The sequence below is a fragment of the Lontra canadensis genome, unplaced genomic scaffold, assembly GCF_010015895.1.
Source record: "Lontra canadensis isolate GAN:19392208 unplaced genomic scaffold, GSC_riverotter_1.0 scaffold20, whole genome shotgun sequence".
In the NCBI taxonomy this organism is placed as follows: Eukaryota; Metazoa; Chordata; class Mammalia; order Carnivora; family Mustelidae; genus Lontra; species Lontra canadensis.
The window spans coordinates 8112651-8134316 of record NW_022631014.1 but is presented as its reverse complement, the minus strand read 5'-3'; the positions used below and the strand labels follow the sequence as shown (position 1 = coordinate 8134316).

Genomic DNA, 21666 nt, shown 5'->3' with positions numbered 1-21666 from the left:
AAAAAATCTGGCTATTTCAGGGCAATGTCATGATTTTCTCTTCCATGGTAGGGTTGGGGGGCCTGAGCTAAGTGAATATTAGCTCTGCATCTTCACATTTATTGATTTCAAGTAATTCAATAGCTCTAAAGTTTGGAAGGATCATAGAGAACTGGCTGAAATATGTCAACTGACCCATCATCCACACACAGAACTTTCTGGAGGGAAAAAAACCACTCTCAGGAGGGATGGCAGGATGCCTCCCTGTCTGATGACCCAGTCCATTCTTGTTCATCAGCACCCTAAATACAAATAAGTCCCCAACCTCAACTGCTTTAATAGGCACCTCTTGGCAAAATATAATCAAATTAGCTGGAGGTGGAGGTTTTAGGGCCGGCTGGTTTAGCGATTTGATTCAGGGCCCAATTTCTGTCTATCTTTCCACTCTTCCAACCATAGTGCCTGCTTTGTCCTAGAAGTGACTTCCCTTTTGAGTTGAAGGATAGCTACTATGGGCCCTTGGGGCTACTTGGTTCCTTGTTCACATGCATTAGGAATTGTCCCAATATTCTAAGCACAAGTCTTGGGTTCTGATTAGGTAATTTTATCAAGATAAAATTTCAAATTTGCTCAGAAGTTACAAGAATGAAAACCCCTGTACACCCTTGATCTAATTCACAATTCTTAGTATATAATAATATACAACAGTATATTACAATGCTATAATCTACAGTCCATATTCAGATTTCACTCACTGTCCCAATAATGTCCTTTATAGCTATTTTCCCCTCTGACCCAGGATTCAATCTGGTTTATGCATTGCATATAACTGGCATGTCTCTCTTAAGCTGGAACAGCCTTTCAGTCTGTCTTTGCCATTCGTAATCTTGGCATTTTTGAAAGGCACTTGTGTTTGTTTGTTTGTTTGTTTTAATTGGGTTATTTGCTTTCTATTTATTGAGTTTTTAGAGATTCGTATATTCTAGATACGAGTCCTGAATCAGATGTGCAATTTGTAAATACTTTCTCCTAGTGTGTGCCTTGTGTTTTCATTCATTTCATAGTAACTGTTGAAGAGCAGACATTTCTTATTTTGATGAAGTCTAATTTATCTTTTTCTCTTTCACAGATACCAAGCACAAGTTTTGAACTCATTCTCATTAGACTGGCTGAGGTTACAAATTCACACCATGAACCAGTAACAGAATATGACAGGCTGGGACACAATAGGATGCTCGGCTTGAGTCAGCTGAATTGTTCCCAACCCCGCTGTTTTTCCTCAAGTATAGAAACCCAAGAAGTGGAAAAGCATATTAAACCCTGGGTACATTTAGGAAAGGTGAAGGATGGAATGGATGTTGGGCAACATCCTCTAGAAGCTACTCCAGGAAAAAGCCAGTCGACCACCTGAGCACCCTCAGGGCAGTGCTGCCTGGCTCTGGGGCCATTCCCTCCTCAGTCTCCCCACCATCCAATGGCCACATGTCCCAGTTCCAAAATCCCAAGAGCCCTTGTCCTGTAACATGCATCTTTGAGCCAGCCTATAAGATCGTGGCTGAAGTACCCGGCTTTTTTTTAAAGAGAGAGGGAGTGAGAAAGCATGTGGGGGCGGGGTGGATGGACAGAGGAAGAGGGAGAAAGAATCTCAAGCAGACTCCCCACTGATAGCAGAGGCTGATGAAGGGCTGGCTCCCTCTCACAACCCTGAGATGATGATCTGAGCCGAAATCAAGAGTCAGTCGCTTAATCGACTCAGCTATCCAGGTGCCAGTACCTGGCCTTTTGTCTCATATCTTAGAGGTCAGGGACCATGTCTCAGGCATCACTAGCACCCCCTCACACCACAAGCCCGGTGCCTCACTCACAGTCTGCCTTCACCAAATCCCCAAGCCATGGGCTGAATGAGGAAGCAGCAATCACATTAGGTGCTTCACCATGCACACAACTGTATGTCTTCCTTTGGCCTGCCTGAGCCAAGCCATTTGCCCATCAATTTCCTGTCCCCTCCACGTGAAAGCACCAAAGAGAGAAATGCAAGTAATGAAGTTTTTTGTAGTGTACATACTGTCTGCATTAAATGATGTATATTTCAAGTCCCCATTATCAGATGTTTATGGACCACTAATTTTTAATTTACTAAAATGTTCTCTTTTGCATTAAAAAATGTTTAATTATTTCGAGGAGGGGGTGGCTGGGAGGAAAAAAAGCTAAATCAAGTTTGGAAAAATGCCAACTCACCGAATTTCTAAATATTTCTCCTACAACAGAAGTTTTATGCCCCCTTCCCTCTGAAAAAGGGCTGGTTATTACTACTGTTAATATTCATGCCTCTCGTCTCATTTTTTTTCTCCCAGATACAGGCAAAACTTTTTGTTCGTACTGTCAGGATGGGGAAATGGGAGTCTCTAAGTGGCTATATGATATATCTGAGTTACCAGTGGCTCTGAAACCCTCAGGGAGTTAGTACCGCTTTGGAATACAAATCTGCCATCAACAACACAGCTCCTGCCTTTTTCCCCAACTGCTACTCAAGTTTTATCTGAAAATCCCCACAGTTCTGTTTTCCTACCACCTCTTTTTATACCTAGCCTTGGCAATCTATCCTGAGTGTCAGGTCGAGTTCCACATACTATGTCCTCCACGACTTGATTTTGGAAGCTGAGCAAATCATATTTATAGATAAGACAAAGACAGAAAAAAAGTTTTTTGAACCTCCACTTACATTCTTTGGACATTCCCACTTCAAAGCACTTCTGGAGTCGACAGTATTGGCATCGATTCCTGGTGACTTTGTTAATAACACAGTTCTTATCTCGGTGACAAGTGTAAATCATGTTCTTCTGAATACTTCTGCGGAAAAAGCCCTGCAAGCAAGCGAGAAGATGAGAAGACTAAGTAAAACTACCAACTTTCATGAGAAATCAAAGCCAGCCTGATCAATGCACTGATTGCTTGGTCTGACTCATGAAGTGATGGAAGCAGAAAAGTTAACGTATTTGAGCCTTAAAATCTTTGGGAAATATTAATAGTCAGCTCTCCCTTTGTTTCAAATCAGAAAGCCCCTTTTAATCAAAACTAGACACGACTGTTATTATCTTGCTGAAGGAAAAATGAATACCAAGCTAATTCACTTGGAAAACATAATGCGGAGCTGGGTTCCCTCCAAACAGGCTTAACTTCATAAGCAGCTCCCTTGCTGGTCAGAAAAATTTCAGGTGAGCCCACTAGCAAGAAACCCAATATAAGATGCACTACATTTGCAAAAGAAATGATAAGAGTCAGGGAAGAATGAGGTCTTTTCAAGAAAGTCTTCTCCACTTCTTTCCCGCATATTTAGCTCATTACAATATTTAAAATATAATTTAACTTATAGAGTACTTAGAAAAATATTATCCAAGATTGGAAATAAGGTATAAAAAGACCTGCCTATTTAATAGCACATTGGAGCGGTGCTGTCCAAAATGGTAGCCACTAAAGACATAGAGGTATTAAATGAAAATTAATAACAATGAAATGAAATTTAAAAATCGATTCCTCAGTTGCACTAGCCACATTTCAAATGCTCAAGAGCCACAGATAGCTCATGGCTACCACAATGGACAGCCATATGTATGGAAGATCTTCGTCATGGCAGAAAGTTCTGTGGGGCAGCACGGTTCCGAAGCACTGGCTTTGTGACAAGCTTACCTAAGAGTCCTCTGACACTCTTGGGAAATGTAACTTTGTTTGACCTACTATTTACAATTGATTGGACATGGGCTCTGTAAAGACTGGAGAAGGCTGATAAATTACAGATCTATTTGTTAAGGATAGGTGCAAAGATTTCTGTCTGGCTGAAATATAACCAAAGACTATTGTTTTATTGCCTTGTAGGACATTAACCAGTTTTGTATCTGACTTTGCAGTCTGATCCCAGCATTCTTTCTGCCTTTCACCATTATCTGCCAAGCAATCTACCTAGCCACCTAGATATTTTGTTCAAATCCTCCTTTGAACCAGCTTTGCCATCCTGCTATTTCTCTCACTCTTGAGTTCAACAAATCTCCAACTACATGCTTCCTGAATATTTGAATGAGCTGTTACTTCTCAACTTTCTGAAAATTATATTTTGGCCAAAGCAGCAGTTTATCCCGATTTTTGTGAAATGCTGATGAAATAAAGCAGATTATAGTCTCATGAGCACATGGGTGGCCACCTTCTCCCCTTTGTCCTCCTCATTTCTCCCACACTGTTTGCAGACAATGGATAATCAAGGGTTGCTTGTTACTACACAGATGAATGAGCAGTGAGTGGAGGGCATACCTGCTCTCTTTTCTCTCTCTTAACTGCCCAACAAAAACCTCTAAATTGCTAGGAGTATTAAGAGCAGGGAGCTTTCCCTTCTCAACTGTGATGTGACTTTCACCTACATTAGCAACCACTCTCTGACGTAAGAAACACACCACGGAATGTGCTAAACAGCACACAAGGCTCACCATCTGAGTTCAGCTTTCCCTGTCGTGCATTAACACTCCGGGAACCAGAACTAAAATCATTTAAAGCTAAAGCACATTGACAAAGAAAGCTCATGTAACACCCATTGTTTAGGATATTTACGTGGGCACCCTAGGATTTTAATGTCTAAATAAACATATTTTTACTGGCATAGTTCAACTGTAAATGCCTGGAAATCTTGTTTAAGGTTGCAACTCCTGTCACATCCCAGACACATACCTTTTCCAAGAAAACACAGTTTATTTTGGTACTTCTGGAGCTACAAATATGTCCCAAATCCAAAATAACAGGTTACCAATACTCCGAACCTCTAAGAGAACCTGTGCAGGGTGGTCACCTCAAACATATCTTTTTAATGCAAAAAATATACCTACAGGACACTTCTGGCTGCCAGAAGAACAAACTCGATTTACAGAAACTGCACGGCTCTCCTGCCAAGAAACACTGACCCAATGGAAGATCTGGTCTTTTCTGCATGTTCAAAGCAAGTGAGGTATGGACAAAGGTGACCCCCTCCATTTATTAAAAAGCTAAATATTCAGTTCAGCAAATTCTTAGTGAGTGAGCAAGAGGGGGAGAGAAAACAATGTCATGATACTCAAATGAAAGAAGAAAGAGGAAAAGAACTTTGTGTCATTAGTTATCCACTCAGTCAGGTTCAGTAACAACGTCGGCAGAAACTAAATAGGTCTTCTTGGTTTTCCAAATCAGGTTTTTGGCTAGATATCAGGTGAAGGTCTAAGTTTCAGTAAATCATTTCCACCATGGTATGATACTTGCTGACTAATATATATGCTGGGAGGCATTTTTTATACATGGATTGGGTAAACAGAAGAGCCCTCTGAGGCCAAAGAGAGGTTTGCATTCTACAAATCTTCCTCCCAGTAGATGTGAGATATTATTATTTGAACCTTATTTCCTCATAGACCACTGCTCTGAGGACCTAGTGTGTGCCTTTGTGTGACATGGTAGCTCCAAGCCACCTCAATTTTATCTACTTAATATTTTTACTGAGGCTAATTCTTCTTTTTATTTTTAACATTACTTAAAATGGAGGAAGACCTTTAATCTCTGGCTTCATTTGAAAACCAGCACTGAGGGACCTTGGGTGGCTCAGTTGTCGGGCCTCTGCCTTCAGCTCGGGTCACGATCCCAGGGTCCTGGGTTCAAACCCCGCATCGGGTTCCCTGCCCAGTGGGAAGTGTACTTCTCCCTCTCCCACTCCCCCTGCTTGTGTTCCCACTCTATGTCTCTGTCAAAAACAAACAAGCAAACAAAAAACCAAAAACAACAACAAAAAAACCAACCCAAAAAAACCAACTTAAAAAATAAAGAAACCCAGTATCGACTGTCAATATCAAAAGGTAAATATAACACAAATAAAATGAAAGTCAAGCAAAATAATAATCAGATATTATTTCACTCACTGGATACTAAATCTGCTAAGGGCTTAAAACCCCAGACAGTGTCACTTCTTGCTGAAAAGGGAGCTAAGCAAGTGTTAGAGACAGCTCAGCACTGACTTGAGACTTACTCTTTGAGGAATTCAGAGAAAATGTTTCTTATTATGTGGTTCAGTGAGATATAAAGCCATGAATCTGTGCCACCTAAAATTGGAACCCACACACTTTGAGAAACAAAGTCTTGTCATATATAAAAATGGGCTTTAAAAGTGCGGAGTCCAAAGCGTGATAGTCCTTGAAGCAAGTGGATGGGCAGAGACATGCCTAGAGGAGAAAACACTGAAAAGTTGAGTGTGTAAAAGCAAGGACTGGGCCCCATTTGGAGGAGATGTCTGGGGAGTGGGGGGAAGAAGGAGAGAGAAGGGGTAGGAGGCAGGAGAAGAAGAGCCGTGGAGAAGAAATCCAAGGGCTGGATTGCAGCCTCCTCACGACCACTGTGTGGCCTTGGGCACCTCAGGCCAAAAAGGCAAAGCTCTCTCCTCTCCTCAGTGAGGGGCTGGATAGCTGACTTCCAAGATCCTATCCAGCTGTACATTTCTGGAATTCCAAGTGCATCTTCACACCAGTGAAAAGGTGGGATGTCTTGAAAGCAAGGATGAAAAGAGTTTCTGTGAGCAAAGAAAATGGCCAAGGAAGAGGTGGTATTTGAAAACTAAGGAAGAACAGGTCCTCTATCTGTACAGGCAAAAACTACAACTTGTGGGGGACCAGCCTAGAGCTGCTGACACTACAACTGTATTCTTTGGTGGGGGGGCAGAGGGGGGTGGAAAGAGAAAATCTTAAGCAGGACCCATGCTCAGTGCAAGCAGGACACAGGGCTGCATCTCACAACCCTGAGATTATGACCTGAGAAGAAATCTAGAGTTGGACACTTAATCAACTGAGCCACCCAGGTGCCCTGCCTCCCCAATTTTATTCTTGCTTTCCTAAAATATCCTTTGCCCAGTAAACCCAGAAAAATTCTGTCTTCAGGATGTATGTCACCTCATCCAGCCTTCTCTGACTGATCCAAGCACATATAAACGCTTCCTCTTCTAGGTAACCTTGGTATTTTGCTTATCTTTCTATATTATTCCAAATCAAGTATAATAATTAAAATATTAAACAATAGCACTGTTTACTTCAGAGGCTACCTGGGCAACATGGAAGAATGCTAGCCTGTGGCCAGCAGTCACAGCCTTGGGGAGCCAAATGGGTATCATAAATTTCTACAACGGGGTGTCACTGTATCACCAGCAGTTGTGACATCTTCCTTGCTGACCCCCTGACAGAGAAGAAGCAGGGTCATGGAGGCCAGCTTTCCCAGAACTAAAGTGGGCGGGTTGCTGGGCTCCCACATGGCCTCAAAGCAGTGTTTAATGTGTCTTCCCCGGAACCAAGACAGTGGACTTGGCTGGGGGAGAGAAAGACGTTTTGGTGGCAATGGTTACTTGACAGATGGTAGGAAAGTATTTTAATATTTCAACACCTAATAAAACTGTATGAGTGCATGAATATCCCCAATACTGGGACAGTGGATTAGCATGGGAGATAATAAATAGTTGTTCAATGAACAAACGGATGATGATGCCCTCAGCTCTAATCAGAGACAGAGTGAGACTCCTGGATGTACTATGCCTTAATTCCATAAGATATTCATCCACAGTAATGCATTCCCTGAGGATATTGTCCGTACTTAAGAAAGTGAGCTGCGGGACTTCTCAGAATTTAGTAGAAGACCCACTGGGCTGAGATGTAATCAGCTTAGACAGTCAAGTCTTCTGGGTTGACATAGTTACATGTCAAGCATCATTAACATGGATTCATGTTGGTTAGCTATGATTTCTGTCATTGATCATAACTTCTATTGGTTAATTTTGATTTCTCTGTGACTTTTGGTGGTAAATCAGGACTCCTGTGGTTTCAGAGGAACACAATTAACACTCTAGCTACTTGAATCGAGAAGACAGATCTGCACCACGAACTGAGTCCCGTATCTTCTGACCAGTTTTTCCAACCTCTCTTACCTCATGCTCCTATTCTTATTATCAGGGAAACTGAGATCCAGGCAAAAGAAAAGAAAAAAGTACACCTATGGTGGCGAAGGCCACATATGCATTGGAGTGATTTGCTTCGTGTCTTAGCAATAATCCTGGAATGCCCATTGCCTACTCAGATTACTTCTGTCTCCCCTTGGGGTTATGAGGTACCATTGTCCCACCTAATCGTCTCCTACCTGCAGTGCAGACATACTCCTAAATCAAAAGGAAAGGTAACCATCTTTTTAAAATCTAAATATTCTCTTCTCCCTAAATATCTAAAATTCATAATTACCTTGATAGACTAGTCAAGTCTTCCAAATCCATCAAGGACATAGAGAAAAGTGGCTCATTGCCTTCTATCCTTTGTGTTTTGATCCGATAACTTCAGCCTCCTTATCTCCTCCAGTACTCTCAAATCATTGCTCTAATTCTGATCATTTTTTCATTTTTTTCTTCTGTGGACCATGTTTCAACTTCTGGTTTTCAGATGTCACCACACATAATATCCCCTACCCCCTCCCCAATAGAGTGCTTTTTGTTGGTGTAGATGCTAGCCTGGCGATTAAGAACTTAGGTTAGCTCGAGTACCTGTGGACTTGAACTCTAACTCTGTGGCTTACTATCTGTGGGACATTAAGTGAGTTACACGAAGGCCCATTTCCTCATTTGGGATGAGGAAAGTGCCTACACTTCATGGGATTACCTAGTGTACCCAATTAAGGGACACATAAAGTGTGAAGCCAATGCCCAGGACATAGGAAGTGAATGATAGCTTTTGCTACTGATGAAACCTCCTCTTTTCAAAGCTTTCTTCTGGAAAACTTCCAATACACATTTTGTATTTAAAATAAAGACTCCCCGATAGGAAAGAACACTGTTCTCACCTCTGAACAATTCGGATTATTATGGGTAAACAACCTCACAATTCCAAAGGCCATCTCTCTCTATATATTCATTCCCGTACTGATTCATTCATCCAATGCCAATTAACTGGAGTGGATGGTGGGTTCTCCTGGGGCATATAAAGATACAGAAAGCATGGTTCCTGCTCTTTCTCAACTTACCAGGAACATTAAATCAAGTGAACACTCTGTAGCTGATGCCACTGTGCAGTGTGATAAGAACTTTTAATGGAAGAGAAAGTGAAAAAGTGCCAAGTGTCTGGCACAGAGTAGCCACACTTAAAATATTTACTGAGTAAAGCCATAAGAATTCAAAGGATTTAGAAGGGATACGGCACTTGATTCCAGCTCTAACGAAGGGGTAGGATTTGAATGGCAAGCTCTCCCTCAAGGAACAGCTCAGCTTTGCCAAGATCCTAGGTGAGGACGTACAGGGAAGGGGCTGTGGTTTGGGCTGGCAGAGATGTAAATGATGGACTGTGTGTGTACAAGACACAGCTGAAAGAGCAGACTGAGGATCAGACCAGCCAGGTCTAGATGGCCATGTCGGGCATTTACTGGGGAAGTACTCACTCTTCCATACAGAAGGCTAGGGTCAGAATTACAATCTGCCAAGATTGTTCAGGAGGCTGCCAATCTCTGATTTCCTCGTGCATTAATTTAACACATACTAAAGTGGATAGTGACCTCCGTGTATGAATACAAATACCTATACCTATACCCTTGAACCTGCTCTTGGGTCCGGTCAGAAAGATAGCCCAAGAATCCTTGATCTCTGAAATAATGGCCAATCTGCTCACTTGTATTTAATCATAGAGTTACCTGAGAGAAGTCATAGTATGGTGTTTTGAGTAGAAGTAGCTTTTTAGGCCTAGAGCCATTTACATCAGGTTTAACATGTGTGAAATGTGTCATGATAGTTTGAAGAAAGGCACTAAGCAAAAACTTCTTTCTTGGGGCATCTCAGTGGCTCAGCCGGTTGGGCGTCTGCCTGTGGCTCAGGTCATGACCTCAGAATCCTGGCATCGAGTCCCGCATTGGGCTCCCTGCTCAGGGGGGAGCCTGCTTGTCCCTCTGCCTGCGCGCCCCTCCACCCCCCCCCGTCTCAAATAAGTAACATTAAAAAAAAAAATTATTTCTTTTATATAAACAAAACAAAACAAAACCTGGCAACTTGGCACTGTATCGGGATTAGGAGAAATCCACCCAAAAAGTAACACAGGAAGCACATCTGTTTGCACTGGGCTTCTGCAGAGTTAATTTCTATCCCATGCAAAGTTCAAAAGGGTAATTTCTCTTTCTAGAGTGAAAGAAGAGAGACAGTGAGGAGTGTTACTTTGTCCTTCTCCCTCGGTCATGAAAGGGAAAAAATTTCAACTCCCTCTCGCTCAGAAAGTAACCAGTGGGCTTCCCCAGTAGTCACTCACCCTAGCGAGCAGGTCTGGACCCTGGTGAGGGGCAGCCCCAGGCCAGCGCAGAGCTGCAATTCCCATTTCCAGCCAGCAGCGAAGATGCTGCCAGTGGGAGGGGAGTACGGAATAATCCCATCACGGCTACTTTGGGAAACACGGTTTTCAGACCAGGAAACACGTTGCCTTAAACAAACAAAAAACACCCTCCAGAGTGAGTGGAAGTCTATGCGTGACAACGTCTGAAAAGTTATTAATAGCAAGATTTGTGGGGGAGAAAGAGAAAAGTGAAGACCTTTTCACCCCACTGAAAGACAATGGGTGAGAGGGAGGGAGAAAGTAGAAAAACAGCCTACTATTTTGATGACAAACAGAGTTTCCTCCTGAGCAGGGAGGGTGGGCAGAAATGTAACTCAAAGGACACTGAGAGTTAGGGAGGGGGCTGCACTCAGAGCCTCCAAAAGGAAAACAACCTAAGATTCATATTCCAAACAAGAAAGCTGAGGTGTCCCAAGAGGTAGAGGCTTAGAGTTGTTTATTTTTTTGGTTTAAAAAAAAAAAAAAAAAAAAACCCTGACAGGACAAGGTCCCACTGTTGGGAATTTAGTAAAGATGAATGAGTGACAGAAGTGAAGCCTGAGTGCTCTGCTGTTTACTAGCCATGGTTTCTAGAAGGTCCATCATTCCATGGTGCCTCTTGCCTGCTAACTGGAAGAGGGTCTTCTGTCCCTTCGCTTAGAATCTGACCATAGATTTTAGGCCTATCTCCTTCTAAGCCCCTTAGACCAGAAGCTTCCTTGGCATTTACTCTTCCCTAGATTAGTGAGGCAAGCCTTTATCTTGCGAGAGGTGTAGGAAGATGGTACTAGAAAGGCAATGACGACAGACTGAGCAAAAGCATCACCTCTGTGGGAACCAGTCATTCTGGAAGAGGTGATGATGGCATTGTCCTGGACTTTGTCAGGTGAATCCTTGAGAGCTCAACCCCCAGAGACCCAGAGGCCAATGGTCTCAATCCTTTTAATCCTCAATTAATTAAAACTCCCTGGGAAAGAATACCAATGTTGTGAGTTCAGGACTCACAACATGAACCTGAACTCACAACATCAGAAAATCACAATCTAAACTTCCAAAGTTTTCAGTGTCCCAAGAAGGGCACTGAGCCACACATTCAGTTCACAATGTTCTTTGTTTTAGAGGAACATGATCTGGGGAAGAAATGCTACTAGGTAATACAAACAGGAAACCAACAGAAAGGAGAGATTAATCAGTTGGATAAAATGTCTTTTAATTTCGGTGAAAACATGTCTTTAGATTTCAAAAACATGATCTTGGATAAAATAATTTTTTTAAGTTATCAGCTATCCTATGGATCTGATTATTATTATAACCAGGTCTGGGGGGCCAATAATCTCTAAACGCAATTTTGGGGGAGCGAGTTCCATAAATAAGGCAGGTCCACATTGTTAGTGAAACTGGCTTTTTCAAAAAGTGAAGGGATCTATTCTGGGCAGGGCGGCTTTGCAGGCCCGTGACATGGGCACACACACAGCCGGGTACTTGGATTACTGCCCTGCTGTCACTGTCTTGAAATCCTGAATATTTTTTGAAGAAGAGGTCAGCATTTTTATTTTGTATTGGGTCCTGCTAATTAAGAACCCAGTCCTGGCTCTAGGATCCCATCACTTCTCTACGTGTTGCCTTTGTGAGGATGTGGTAGTTCCAGGTAATCTCTCTTCTTCCCTGGTTGACCCCCAAGCTCGTTTTAAGACTGTAGATCAGACAGAATTATACAAGTCTACCACAGTCACACTTGCTCCAGGATCTCATTGGGGTGATTCAGAGCAAGTCCACAACCTTAGGAAGAGGCAGAAAGGGATACCATTTGGGAATTGTTTTATGTTTTACTATTGGGCTTTATTTCCCACATGGGTAAGGGACTTTGGAGGAGGGGGCTGGGAGGACTAGGAAGAAGATGAAGAACTTTTTCAGAATTGGATAGAGTGTGCTCCCAAATACCATATATATTTAGGTGCAAGTTCAGGAGGGTGCCCAGAAGCTCATTCATATACCACTTAGATATCTCTGACCCCCACTTGGGAGCCACTGAAATAAAGAGTGAATTGGAAAGAAGTGAAGAATACGGAAGGCCAAGCAGTGCATCTGTTACTCAAAGCATTTCTGTGCAGCAGGTTAAATATTATGAATACTGTATCTTGGGGACCACTGCCCCTCTTCTCAAGAATTTGAGTTGAGATGTGTTAGGGAGAAAAACCCTAAGACAGGAAGAAAGTCTGAAATGGATGATTTCGCTGAGCTCCACATAGCTTTCTTTAAATCTTCACTTTAAACCAACTCAAGACATCTGTTTTCTAGATTACTTGGGTCAATTATTTTGTGCCCTTCCACGCTGAAACGCATAGTTACCGATTTATTATCAGGATTACTCTAAATATAACTGGGCAAGAAGCCAAGCATTTTAAGTTTTCTAATTCTCAAATATTTTACAGAGAAATGCACCAGAATAGCTCCTCAGCTACAGCCCAGGAGTTAGCAGACCCCAGGTGTTTTGTGCATTAATTACTAAATCTCATCTAGATCCAAATTCAAGATCCTCATCTGGACTGAATGGAGGGGGGTGGGCAAGCAGAAGGAGACAGAGCCAAAACATGCTCAAATCTGCTTAAACTCTTTGAGAGGAGCATATATTTCTAAATCTCTTTTAGAAGTTTGGTATGCAACATTTCACCATCAACAAAGCCAGGTCTTAGCTCTGTCATAATATGCGAGTTGATGACCATGTACATCACCATGGCAACTCTGCATATCCCATAATTCAAAAGCCTTCCACAGAACCCAATAATCATCATGCACTTATATTACTTCATAATGCTAAGGAGGACCTAAATTAGAAAAGAAAGAAAAAAATGCCTGTCCACAATTTGTTGCACTTTTTCCAAGGAAATTTAATTCCAGGCTCATTCTAGGATTTTCTCACCGGCATCTCTCTCTTGCTTATGTTATAGGTGGTTATATCCTGAATCCAAATTAAAAAGGAAGAAATCACAGAGGATGTGGGAGCAGAAGGGAACTGAGTCGGGCATTTACATTTAGGTCTTCAGGAGTCTGACAATTATGGAATAATGGGTATTTATCTGATACAGTCTTCTGCTTCTCCTCACCACAGACACTGCTTACATGGTGCGAAAATCTCACTCAGTTTATTGAGAAAATACTGCTGAAGTTTCAGCTCTCAAAATGCATTCTGTCCTTGTATTCTGTCCTCTAGGCAAAGATCTGACATGCCGTATTATCCCAAATACACAGTATCTAAACAATGACATCATCAGCGAAATAGTTTAGAGCCCACCGGCCCTCAGTGTGGGCCCTCTGTGTACTCACACTTAGCTCGGTTCCCCAGAGCTAGTGTTCTCTTTCACCTCTGTGCCTTTATCCATGCTGTTCCCTATGCCTCGAAAGTCCTTTCCCTGCCTTGTTCACCCCTGCTTATGCTCCAAGATATGCCTTATGCTCAGGTGCCTCGGAATCCCCATCATACCAGCACATGCTCTGCTGTAACATTTATGGTACAACATCATAACCATCAATCCTTGTGTCTCTTTCTTCCTGGAAGCAGGAGTCCTTGGAGGGCAGTATCTTAATCATCTTTGTGATGGAGCGTATGCAACTTTCATAGTAAAAAAGTAACATGTTGCAAGTTATTTTGCTTTTTAAATATCATACGGAGCTTCAGTGGAGAAGGAAGGGGAAAAAAAGATGAGCAGAGAACCCTAACCACCAAAACTCTTTAAGTATAAGGGAAAGGAAGGCAGAATTTATATTTTCAATCGTGAGGCTCCAATATCATAATTCAGACAGCAATTCTAACTTCATGATTTATCCCCACCTCCCTTCTTTCTTTTTCCAAATTAGCAAGAAATAGGCTCAAACTTCACCCATAGCTCCTCTTTCTTGATCTTTCAAATTGAAGTTGCTATATAATGTCAGCACAGTGCCAGGATTTGAAATTAAATAGGTCTCCAATGTAAAAGGTAAAGTTCTTCTAAACCACACGAACTTGCCTGCAATTAAGCACACATTATAGCTTCCACCTTAGGACCGTGCTATATAAAAACCCACTCCTGGAGCTACCGCTGTGTTGAGGACCTTAACGTCTGTACTTTCTGTGCCCATTTTATAAGAGAAAATTTGGCAGAACACACACAATTAATTTTTAAGTGTTACTTCTCTGCTTTTCCGTTTCATACCTGACTTTGGTTGATAAAGAAGAGGAGTAGTCTTTTGGTTCCACTGGAGAAAAGGGGGCGAATAGGCCCAGCAATAAAAGAGGTACCTGCCAATTAGTCAGATTGTTCTCTGGTTTTCAATTAAAGGCAGCCTAATGGATGGAGGGGGACCCATTTTATTTTCCCTAACAGAGTCCTTATTTTTAAACTCTTAGCTTCATTTTCCAAAATTGCTAGCTTTAGAAGAAACATATATCTTGAGTGAAAAGCTCTACGTTCTTCTTCTGTTTCCTATATCCAAATGATATCTCTCTCCCCAGTGGCTACTTCCCATTTGGCTTCACAAAGCTCTGTTGCCCAGGATGGGTTTGCTAATGGACAGCAGTCCCCAATGTCGTACCCCATTCTGGGAGATGCGGGGGGGTTCAGATCTGGCTGCCCAGACCAGTGAGGCTCACGTGAGAGTCTTGGGGGGGTGCTGCCTATTTTTGCTCTCCTCAGGTGACCATCCTCTGGAACTTCACTTACCCTCCTCAGTTTCTTCAAAAGGACAGGAAGAGAGAACTTAGGAGGCTGTGCTTGTATTGAACCCATCTGAAAGAACTTGCCTCTCTTAAGCATTGGCTTGTGCATGGAATTTGGGAATTATTTCCCTTAGATCAAACAGGAGTAAAAATTTCCTTGGACATGGCTGGCCTTCTTCTTTGGAACACACATGTTTCTAGGATTGATACTTTTATCCAGAGTTTCCTCAAATGAATAATTAGGAGATGTCCACAGGCAGGTGTTGGAAAAAGAGATGGGCCTCCATCAATCATGATCAAGCTATATTTAACCACCAAAGGACTAAATGACATTTTGTCAATAGTTTAGGAGTTTTGTTTCTGTGGGACAGCACAGTCCCTCGACCTCGGGGATTTGTGGGGGCAATTCTCTTGACTGCCAACAGGATAAATCCTTCAGGATTGGACCACACACCCCTTCAGGGCTGGAAAAGCAGTGATAAATCGCATGATCCTGGTAATTTGAAAACTAACGTATCTATGGGGCGGGCTGGGGGGAGACCTAATGTATAACATACTAATTCCTATTTGTTTTTAACATCACCTGAAGTTTACTTGGTTCAGACCAAAGACGGCTGCAAGAGACACATCAGGACTGAGCATGACCCCTAACGGGCATCAGAACAGACCTTGTGAAAACACCACGTGGTGACACAAAAATGTTTGAATCCTGCCAAGAAAACGGAAAGGGCTTTTAGGAGCCCCTCAGAAGGAGATTCTGAATTAATCTGTAATTTTAGGTTTCCTAATGGCTTTTATGAGCTTGCTTACCCAAAGTCTTTCAGAGCATCATCTCTTTTAATTTTTAATTTTTATCTGTGTTGTGCTCCAAAAATAAGCCAATCTGAATCATTGCCCCCTCATCTTGTTATCTTAATGGGGGAAGGATAGAGTATCATGCTGGCCATTCCGCATTAGGTGTCCTCATTTACAGATTGAAAAAAAAAAAAAGTGCCAGACATAAATTATTTAAAATCTATTGTATCAGTGTGTGTTCTGTAAGCATTCACTACCGGCAAAGCAGACAGATTATTTTTCACTTTTAATTGTGTTGATACCTTATCTGCTTTGTTGAAAGTGGAGAGTGGTATGTGAAACCACCTCACACGCTGAGGAACAGAGAAGTGATGGGGTCTATTATTTAAAGCCAAAGTAACCCATTTAGTGGAAGTAGCTTTTAACACACTGCTAAGGAAGAGAAAACCTAGAGTTGCTATTTACGTTTGTAATGTGTGTCTATTACCGTGTCAAACATGAGCGAGGGTAGGACACAGCCAGCTTCCTTAGAGAAGCTCCTGGCCAAGGAAGTCCGTGACAGCACGCACTTCACACCAGCATCCAGCACAAAGGCCCCATTGTGTGTGAGTGGTGGGGGGGGGGGGTGGATATCACCCCCGCATTCCTCTGCCCTCTGCCCTCCACTTCTCAGGTATGTGGTAAAAAGCAACATAAGTCAGATGAGATCATCTCTAGGTACTCTTGAAGACACTGTCTTAAAAAAAAATACTCAGGGCAATGAAAATACATTTAGATAATAAAATTATTAACCTGTGATTGGCACCTGACTGCAATGAAATCGTACACAGGATACAAAGATTCATTATCAGAAATTCAAAGTAAGCCCTAATACTTCTCCTCCCTTTTGACCCCCAAAGACCTTCATTGAGAAATGACCACAGGTAGGGGTGCTTGTGTGGCCCAGTCGGTTGGGTGTCCAACTTTTGGTGTCAGTTCAGGTCATGATCGCAGGGTCGCGGGATCAAGCGTGGCATTGAGCTCCACACTCAGCGGGAAATCTGCTTCTCTCTCTCTCTCACTTGCTCTCAAATAAATCAATCAATCATTAAAACAAAATAAAGAAAGAAATGACCACAGGTAGTAAATATGTTAGTATGCTGCCAAAAAGTATCTTACCCTCATCTGAATTTAAAATATTCCTTCAGAAGACAACAGCTTGGAGTTCACCTGAGTGCACCTCCAGGTGAGCGGAGGTATATACAGATAATGACTAGCATTGCTCTGATGTAGCTTACTACCCTGGAGACTCATCATGCTTTAGCTCTTGCATCCTCCACACCAAATCCGGTACCTTACCCAGCTTTCAGTAAACACCTGCTCCTGTAGATGGCTGGAGGGTTGATGGGGCAATGACTCAGTTTGCCAGATATCCTCTGCCAGAATAGCAAACGGCTGAAGAGACAAACACCCAAGTGCAAGTCCAAAGGGTGGTAAGCTAGTTGACGCTCTGCCTTTATCTGGCTTCGGGCCGTCGGAGCAAACTGCGGAACTGTCCTGCAGTTCCATTTCACACATATGAAGTTATCTCTCTACCTTCTAGCGCTGACATTGGCGATTTCCATGTGTCTGAACGAGGAAACACACATCCCTCTGTCCCCACTATGAGCCTCGGGTCTGTGTGTTTTGTGGGACATGTCTGGTTTGGTAAGAAGCAAAGAGATGAAGAGAGCCGAAGTTTCCCAGATACAAAATCCAGCAAACAACTCCCAGCAAAACCACAGTCAATACCAGTCCACAAACACAGACCGCATCACATGTGATACTTGTGAGTTACACTTCTACACCACCGAATATAATCGGTGACAACCCACGCCAGTGCGAGCCCAAAGGTGGCCACCACGCTGCACTTACTCTCCAAGTCCCACCACCCCGATCAGGTGTGCACTTGAAATTGAACTCCTGACCTTTCCAGCAATTATCCCCGGAATCTAGACAGCCCCGTCATCACCTCAAGTCAGTGGATGAGAGGAGTGGAGCCAGGAATGTTCTGCCTCTGTTCCCGAAGGGAACCGGAGTAAGGGAGAGGTTCCTGCCTTCCTTTCCATCTGGTTTTTCCAATAAAAGGGAAAAAATAAATGGAAATGAAAAGTATACAATTAAAAAAAATTACATTTAACTTCCTTTTGCTAATGTCTGTAAGATGATTTTTGGCCTGGCAGGAGATTCCAGATGGGCCGTATAATGAATATAATTTAATATGAAAAACCGGAGTTCAAAGAAACACATTTTTCCAAGTCAGAAGGTTGTCTCACACTGTTTAATGCAAAACACCGGGACAAGACATTGCATTTCTTTTCTTACTGCACACTAGTCTTTAAACCTAATATCAGTGTGGCCAGACCCGAAGCCATCAAAACCAGAGGCTGTCACTCTCCAAGATGGGGCCGGCACCGGAGCACACTCACCCAAAGGGCCAGAGACCACTAACCATGCAATGTGTTTTCCTCCGGGGTCTCAGAATTTATACCACCTATTAAGGCCATAATGAGTGCCCCAAGTTGACTTCCTAGGAGCAAGAATTAATTAAGCACAGTATTTCTTAGTAAAGAATGACATGTTTCCAAACGAGTTCTATAAGGTAGCCATATTTTCTGATAGTACGGGGCTTCCATGTACAATTCTTAATTGTTAACACAAATAGAACAATCCAGCAACATGGCTTAGTTTATGTTTTTAATTTGACAATAAAAGAAAGCAATCTTTAACTTTTATCCTTATTTTGGGGACAAGGAGAATGTTTTGAGCATATCGCACATATGCGAAGCACAAAATTATTTACATTAGTAATACAGTATCACTTCTTTGAATGATCAACATTCCCACGAGAGAAGGAAGGCAGCGCCGGTATTTATAATCTCGTTCTCACCTTTCAAAAGCGAATAGTTGGGATTTGAACCTATTTGCTCCCCAAATCGCTTATGTTCCCATAAATTTTGTAGGGAGTTAAAAAATAACAACAACAACAACAACCCCCCCCCCACACACACACAAAGGTTACAGATACGTTTTATTAACTACACCTTAGGTAGTCTGATCCAGAGGCTGGCAGACTCCTTCCGCAAAGGGCCAGATGCAAACTTCCTAGGCTGTGTGCTTAAATATGGTTTCTGCCACGTCAAAGTGGCCATAGACAAGTCATAAATGATGGGCCTGCCTGTGTTCTGAGAAAACTTTATTCATAAACAGTGAATTTGAATTTCATAGAATTTTCATGCATCATAAAATATCCTCTTTTTCAAATTTTTTTCCCCAAGTTTTAAAATGTAAAAATTATTCTTCGCTTTTGGCCTACAAAAATAGGTGGCAAACCAGATTTAGCCTGTGGGCAGTCAGTCTGGCAACCACTGGCCTCACACATGTGTGTATCTTTAAGGGATCTGTAAGGTTGGAGAAAAACACCATCTCCGTTTCTCACTCTCACTCACGGACACACATGTATATACTGTCACACACAGATACACCTCAGCTGTCCACATCACGGTCCCTGAAACCACTAATGTAGTATAGCAAAAATGTGGCTTCAAGCACGTGTCTAGACCTGTGAACCAGAACGTGAAGAAAATCTCAGCCTTGAAGAAATATTAGCAGAGTGGTAGGAAAAAAGAGACCTCTCTCTTCCCACCCTTTCTCGTGGAGAAAATTCCCACCCTAAATTATACCTCATGTCCTTGACTCCTTTAAGGAGTTAACGTAGCCGGCACGGGTCTGCAAATCCCTGCAGCCTACTTGCCAATTAATGTATTTAACTCTAAAGAGCAGGGGCTTTTTAATTTAGCTCATCCATCACCAACAGAACATTTTGGTAGAAAATATTAGGATTTCCAAATAACTTTATAGCTCTGTAAATTGCCAACATACCATCTGCAATTGAATTAACATTTATAACCAAACCGAAATAATAAATAAAGCAAATTACGCTGCAAATATTCGAGAGTGCCCAATATGCACTTGAGGACGATAATTAGCATTTTATAATCACGCTTCATTTTCTTTATCCAACTCCCTGTCACATTAATGATAAAATATTTTAAACTGTGCTCTATCAGCAAACGGCAGTACAATCTCTAGATTAGCCATTAACTAACATGGGGAATGAAAACAGTTTGTGCTGCTGGCATTACATATCCACAGAAGTTTTACTCATAATCACATCCTCCAGTCTCCCTGGCTCTTATCTCTGTGATTTTTTTTTTCCCCACACTACCTAAACAAGGCCTAGAAAGCCAATGCTTTCTTTGTACCATCCGAACCCTAAGCACCACCAGAGCTGAAGGTGTGTGTTCTCACCAGCAAGAAAAAAGAGAAACGTGACTTAAACACTCATTATGCTCATCTGATCTAGAAAACTAGAAGGGTCTGTCTAGAGGTCAGGAAGCTTAAGTCACTCAAATGGAATAACTCTGGTCCTCAAATAATTCTTTCTGAACTTCTCTCCTCATTATGATCTGAAGTCCTTGATTGTGGTATGTGTAGTTTTTTAGCCGCCCCCCCAGCTTCGAATAAAAATCAACTTCCCTAAATAAATCAGTGAGGAGCAAACAGATGTATTTTTTACCAACTAGGCTTTCTACCAATTAGCAAAATTTCCCCAAAGTTTCTCACTATCTTCCTCCAAAATCACTTCCTTTTTATAAAAAAAAAAGTTTATTTATTCTAGAGAGAATGAGAGAGAGCATGAGCAGGGGGAAGGGCAGAGGGAGAAGGAGAATCTCAAACAGACTCCCCACTGATCGTGGAGGATGATGCAGGGCTTGATCTCAAATGACTCCGAGATTATGACCTGAGCCGAATCAACAGTCTTGACGTTTAACCGATGGAGCCACCCAGGCACCCCCAAAATGGCTTCTTTATAACTCTATCCAGATGCTTTCTTGATTCTCTTCTCGTCTGTGGCTCCTCTCCCATTTGCACTTGGCATTTCAGGGTTTTCTCACTGTGTGTGATGTCCACATCTCTTTGGTACAGTGCTGTACTGGCTAATACCATAGCCACTAGCCACATGTGGCTACCAAGCACCGAAATGTGTTTGGTCCACACTGGGAGGTGTTCTAAGTGTAAAAGTAACTGCAAATTTTGAAGACTGGGTGTGAAACATAACGTAAAATCTCTCCATGGTTTTATATTAATTGTTGAAATTGATAATATTTTGGAGAGTGAGTTACTAACACATTATTGAAATTAACTTCACTTGTTCCTTTCCACTTTCTTAAAAATGTGGCTACTAGAAAATTTAAGTTACATATCTAACTGGTATTTGTGGTTCCTATTCTATTTTTTACTGGGGAGGGCCAGTCTAGTGGGTCCCAAATGCAATGATGCCTGAAATGTTTTGTTGAGTACTAGCTCTGCTGCTGACCAAAATGATTATTATCAAAAGGCCAAACCAAGTAAAGCTTTTGATTAAATAAACCTTGCATGAGTCCCATCAGGCAACTCTAGACATTTCAAAGAGCGGTGAGCCTGGCCTCATGTGGTGCCTCACCATATTTTTACATATTTTTACTGAGATACAGGTTTGACTAGCCAGACGTTTGCTTGGAGATAGAGGGAAAGTGGGGATGATGCTGCGGGCTGCAGCATCCTCATTGGTCCAGGTCCTACAGGAAAAATGAGGGGTCAAAGCCTTACCGTGGAGGTAGTCTAGTGGTTGCAGCCTTGCGTCCTGCCCGTTCGTCTGGTTTAAAGGCCTCTTCCTGCTATTAATTAAGCGATCTTAGACAAGTCACATAACCTTTCTGTGCATTGTTTCCTTATCTTTAAAGTAATGTTTTCTATTGCATGGGACTGTTA

General features: G+C 42.2%; 1 protein-coding gene across 3 annotated transcripts in view; it reads right to left on the bottom strand.

Annotated features, from left to right (window-relative positions):
- Positions 1-21666, bottom strand: part of RARB (retinoic acid receptor beta) — a 162724-nt gene that overhangs the window by 92542 nt on the left and 48516 nt on the right. For all 3 annotated transcript variants that reach the window (XM_032860980.1, XM_032860982.1, XM_032860981.1), the window contains exon 3: positions 2702-2843. In XM_032860980.1, the coding sequence (XP_032716871.1) occupies positions 2702-2843 (142 nt within the window). The remainder of the gene's footprint in view (positions 1-2701; positions 2844-21666) is intronic.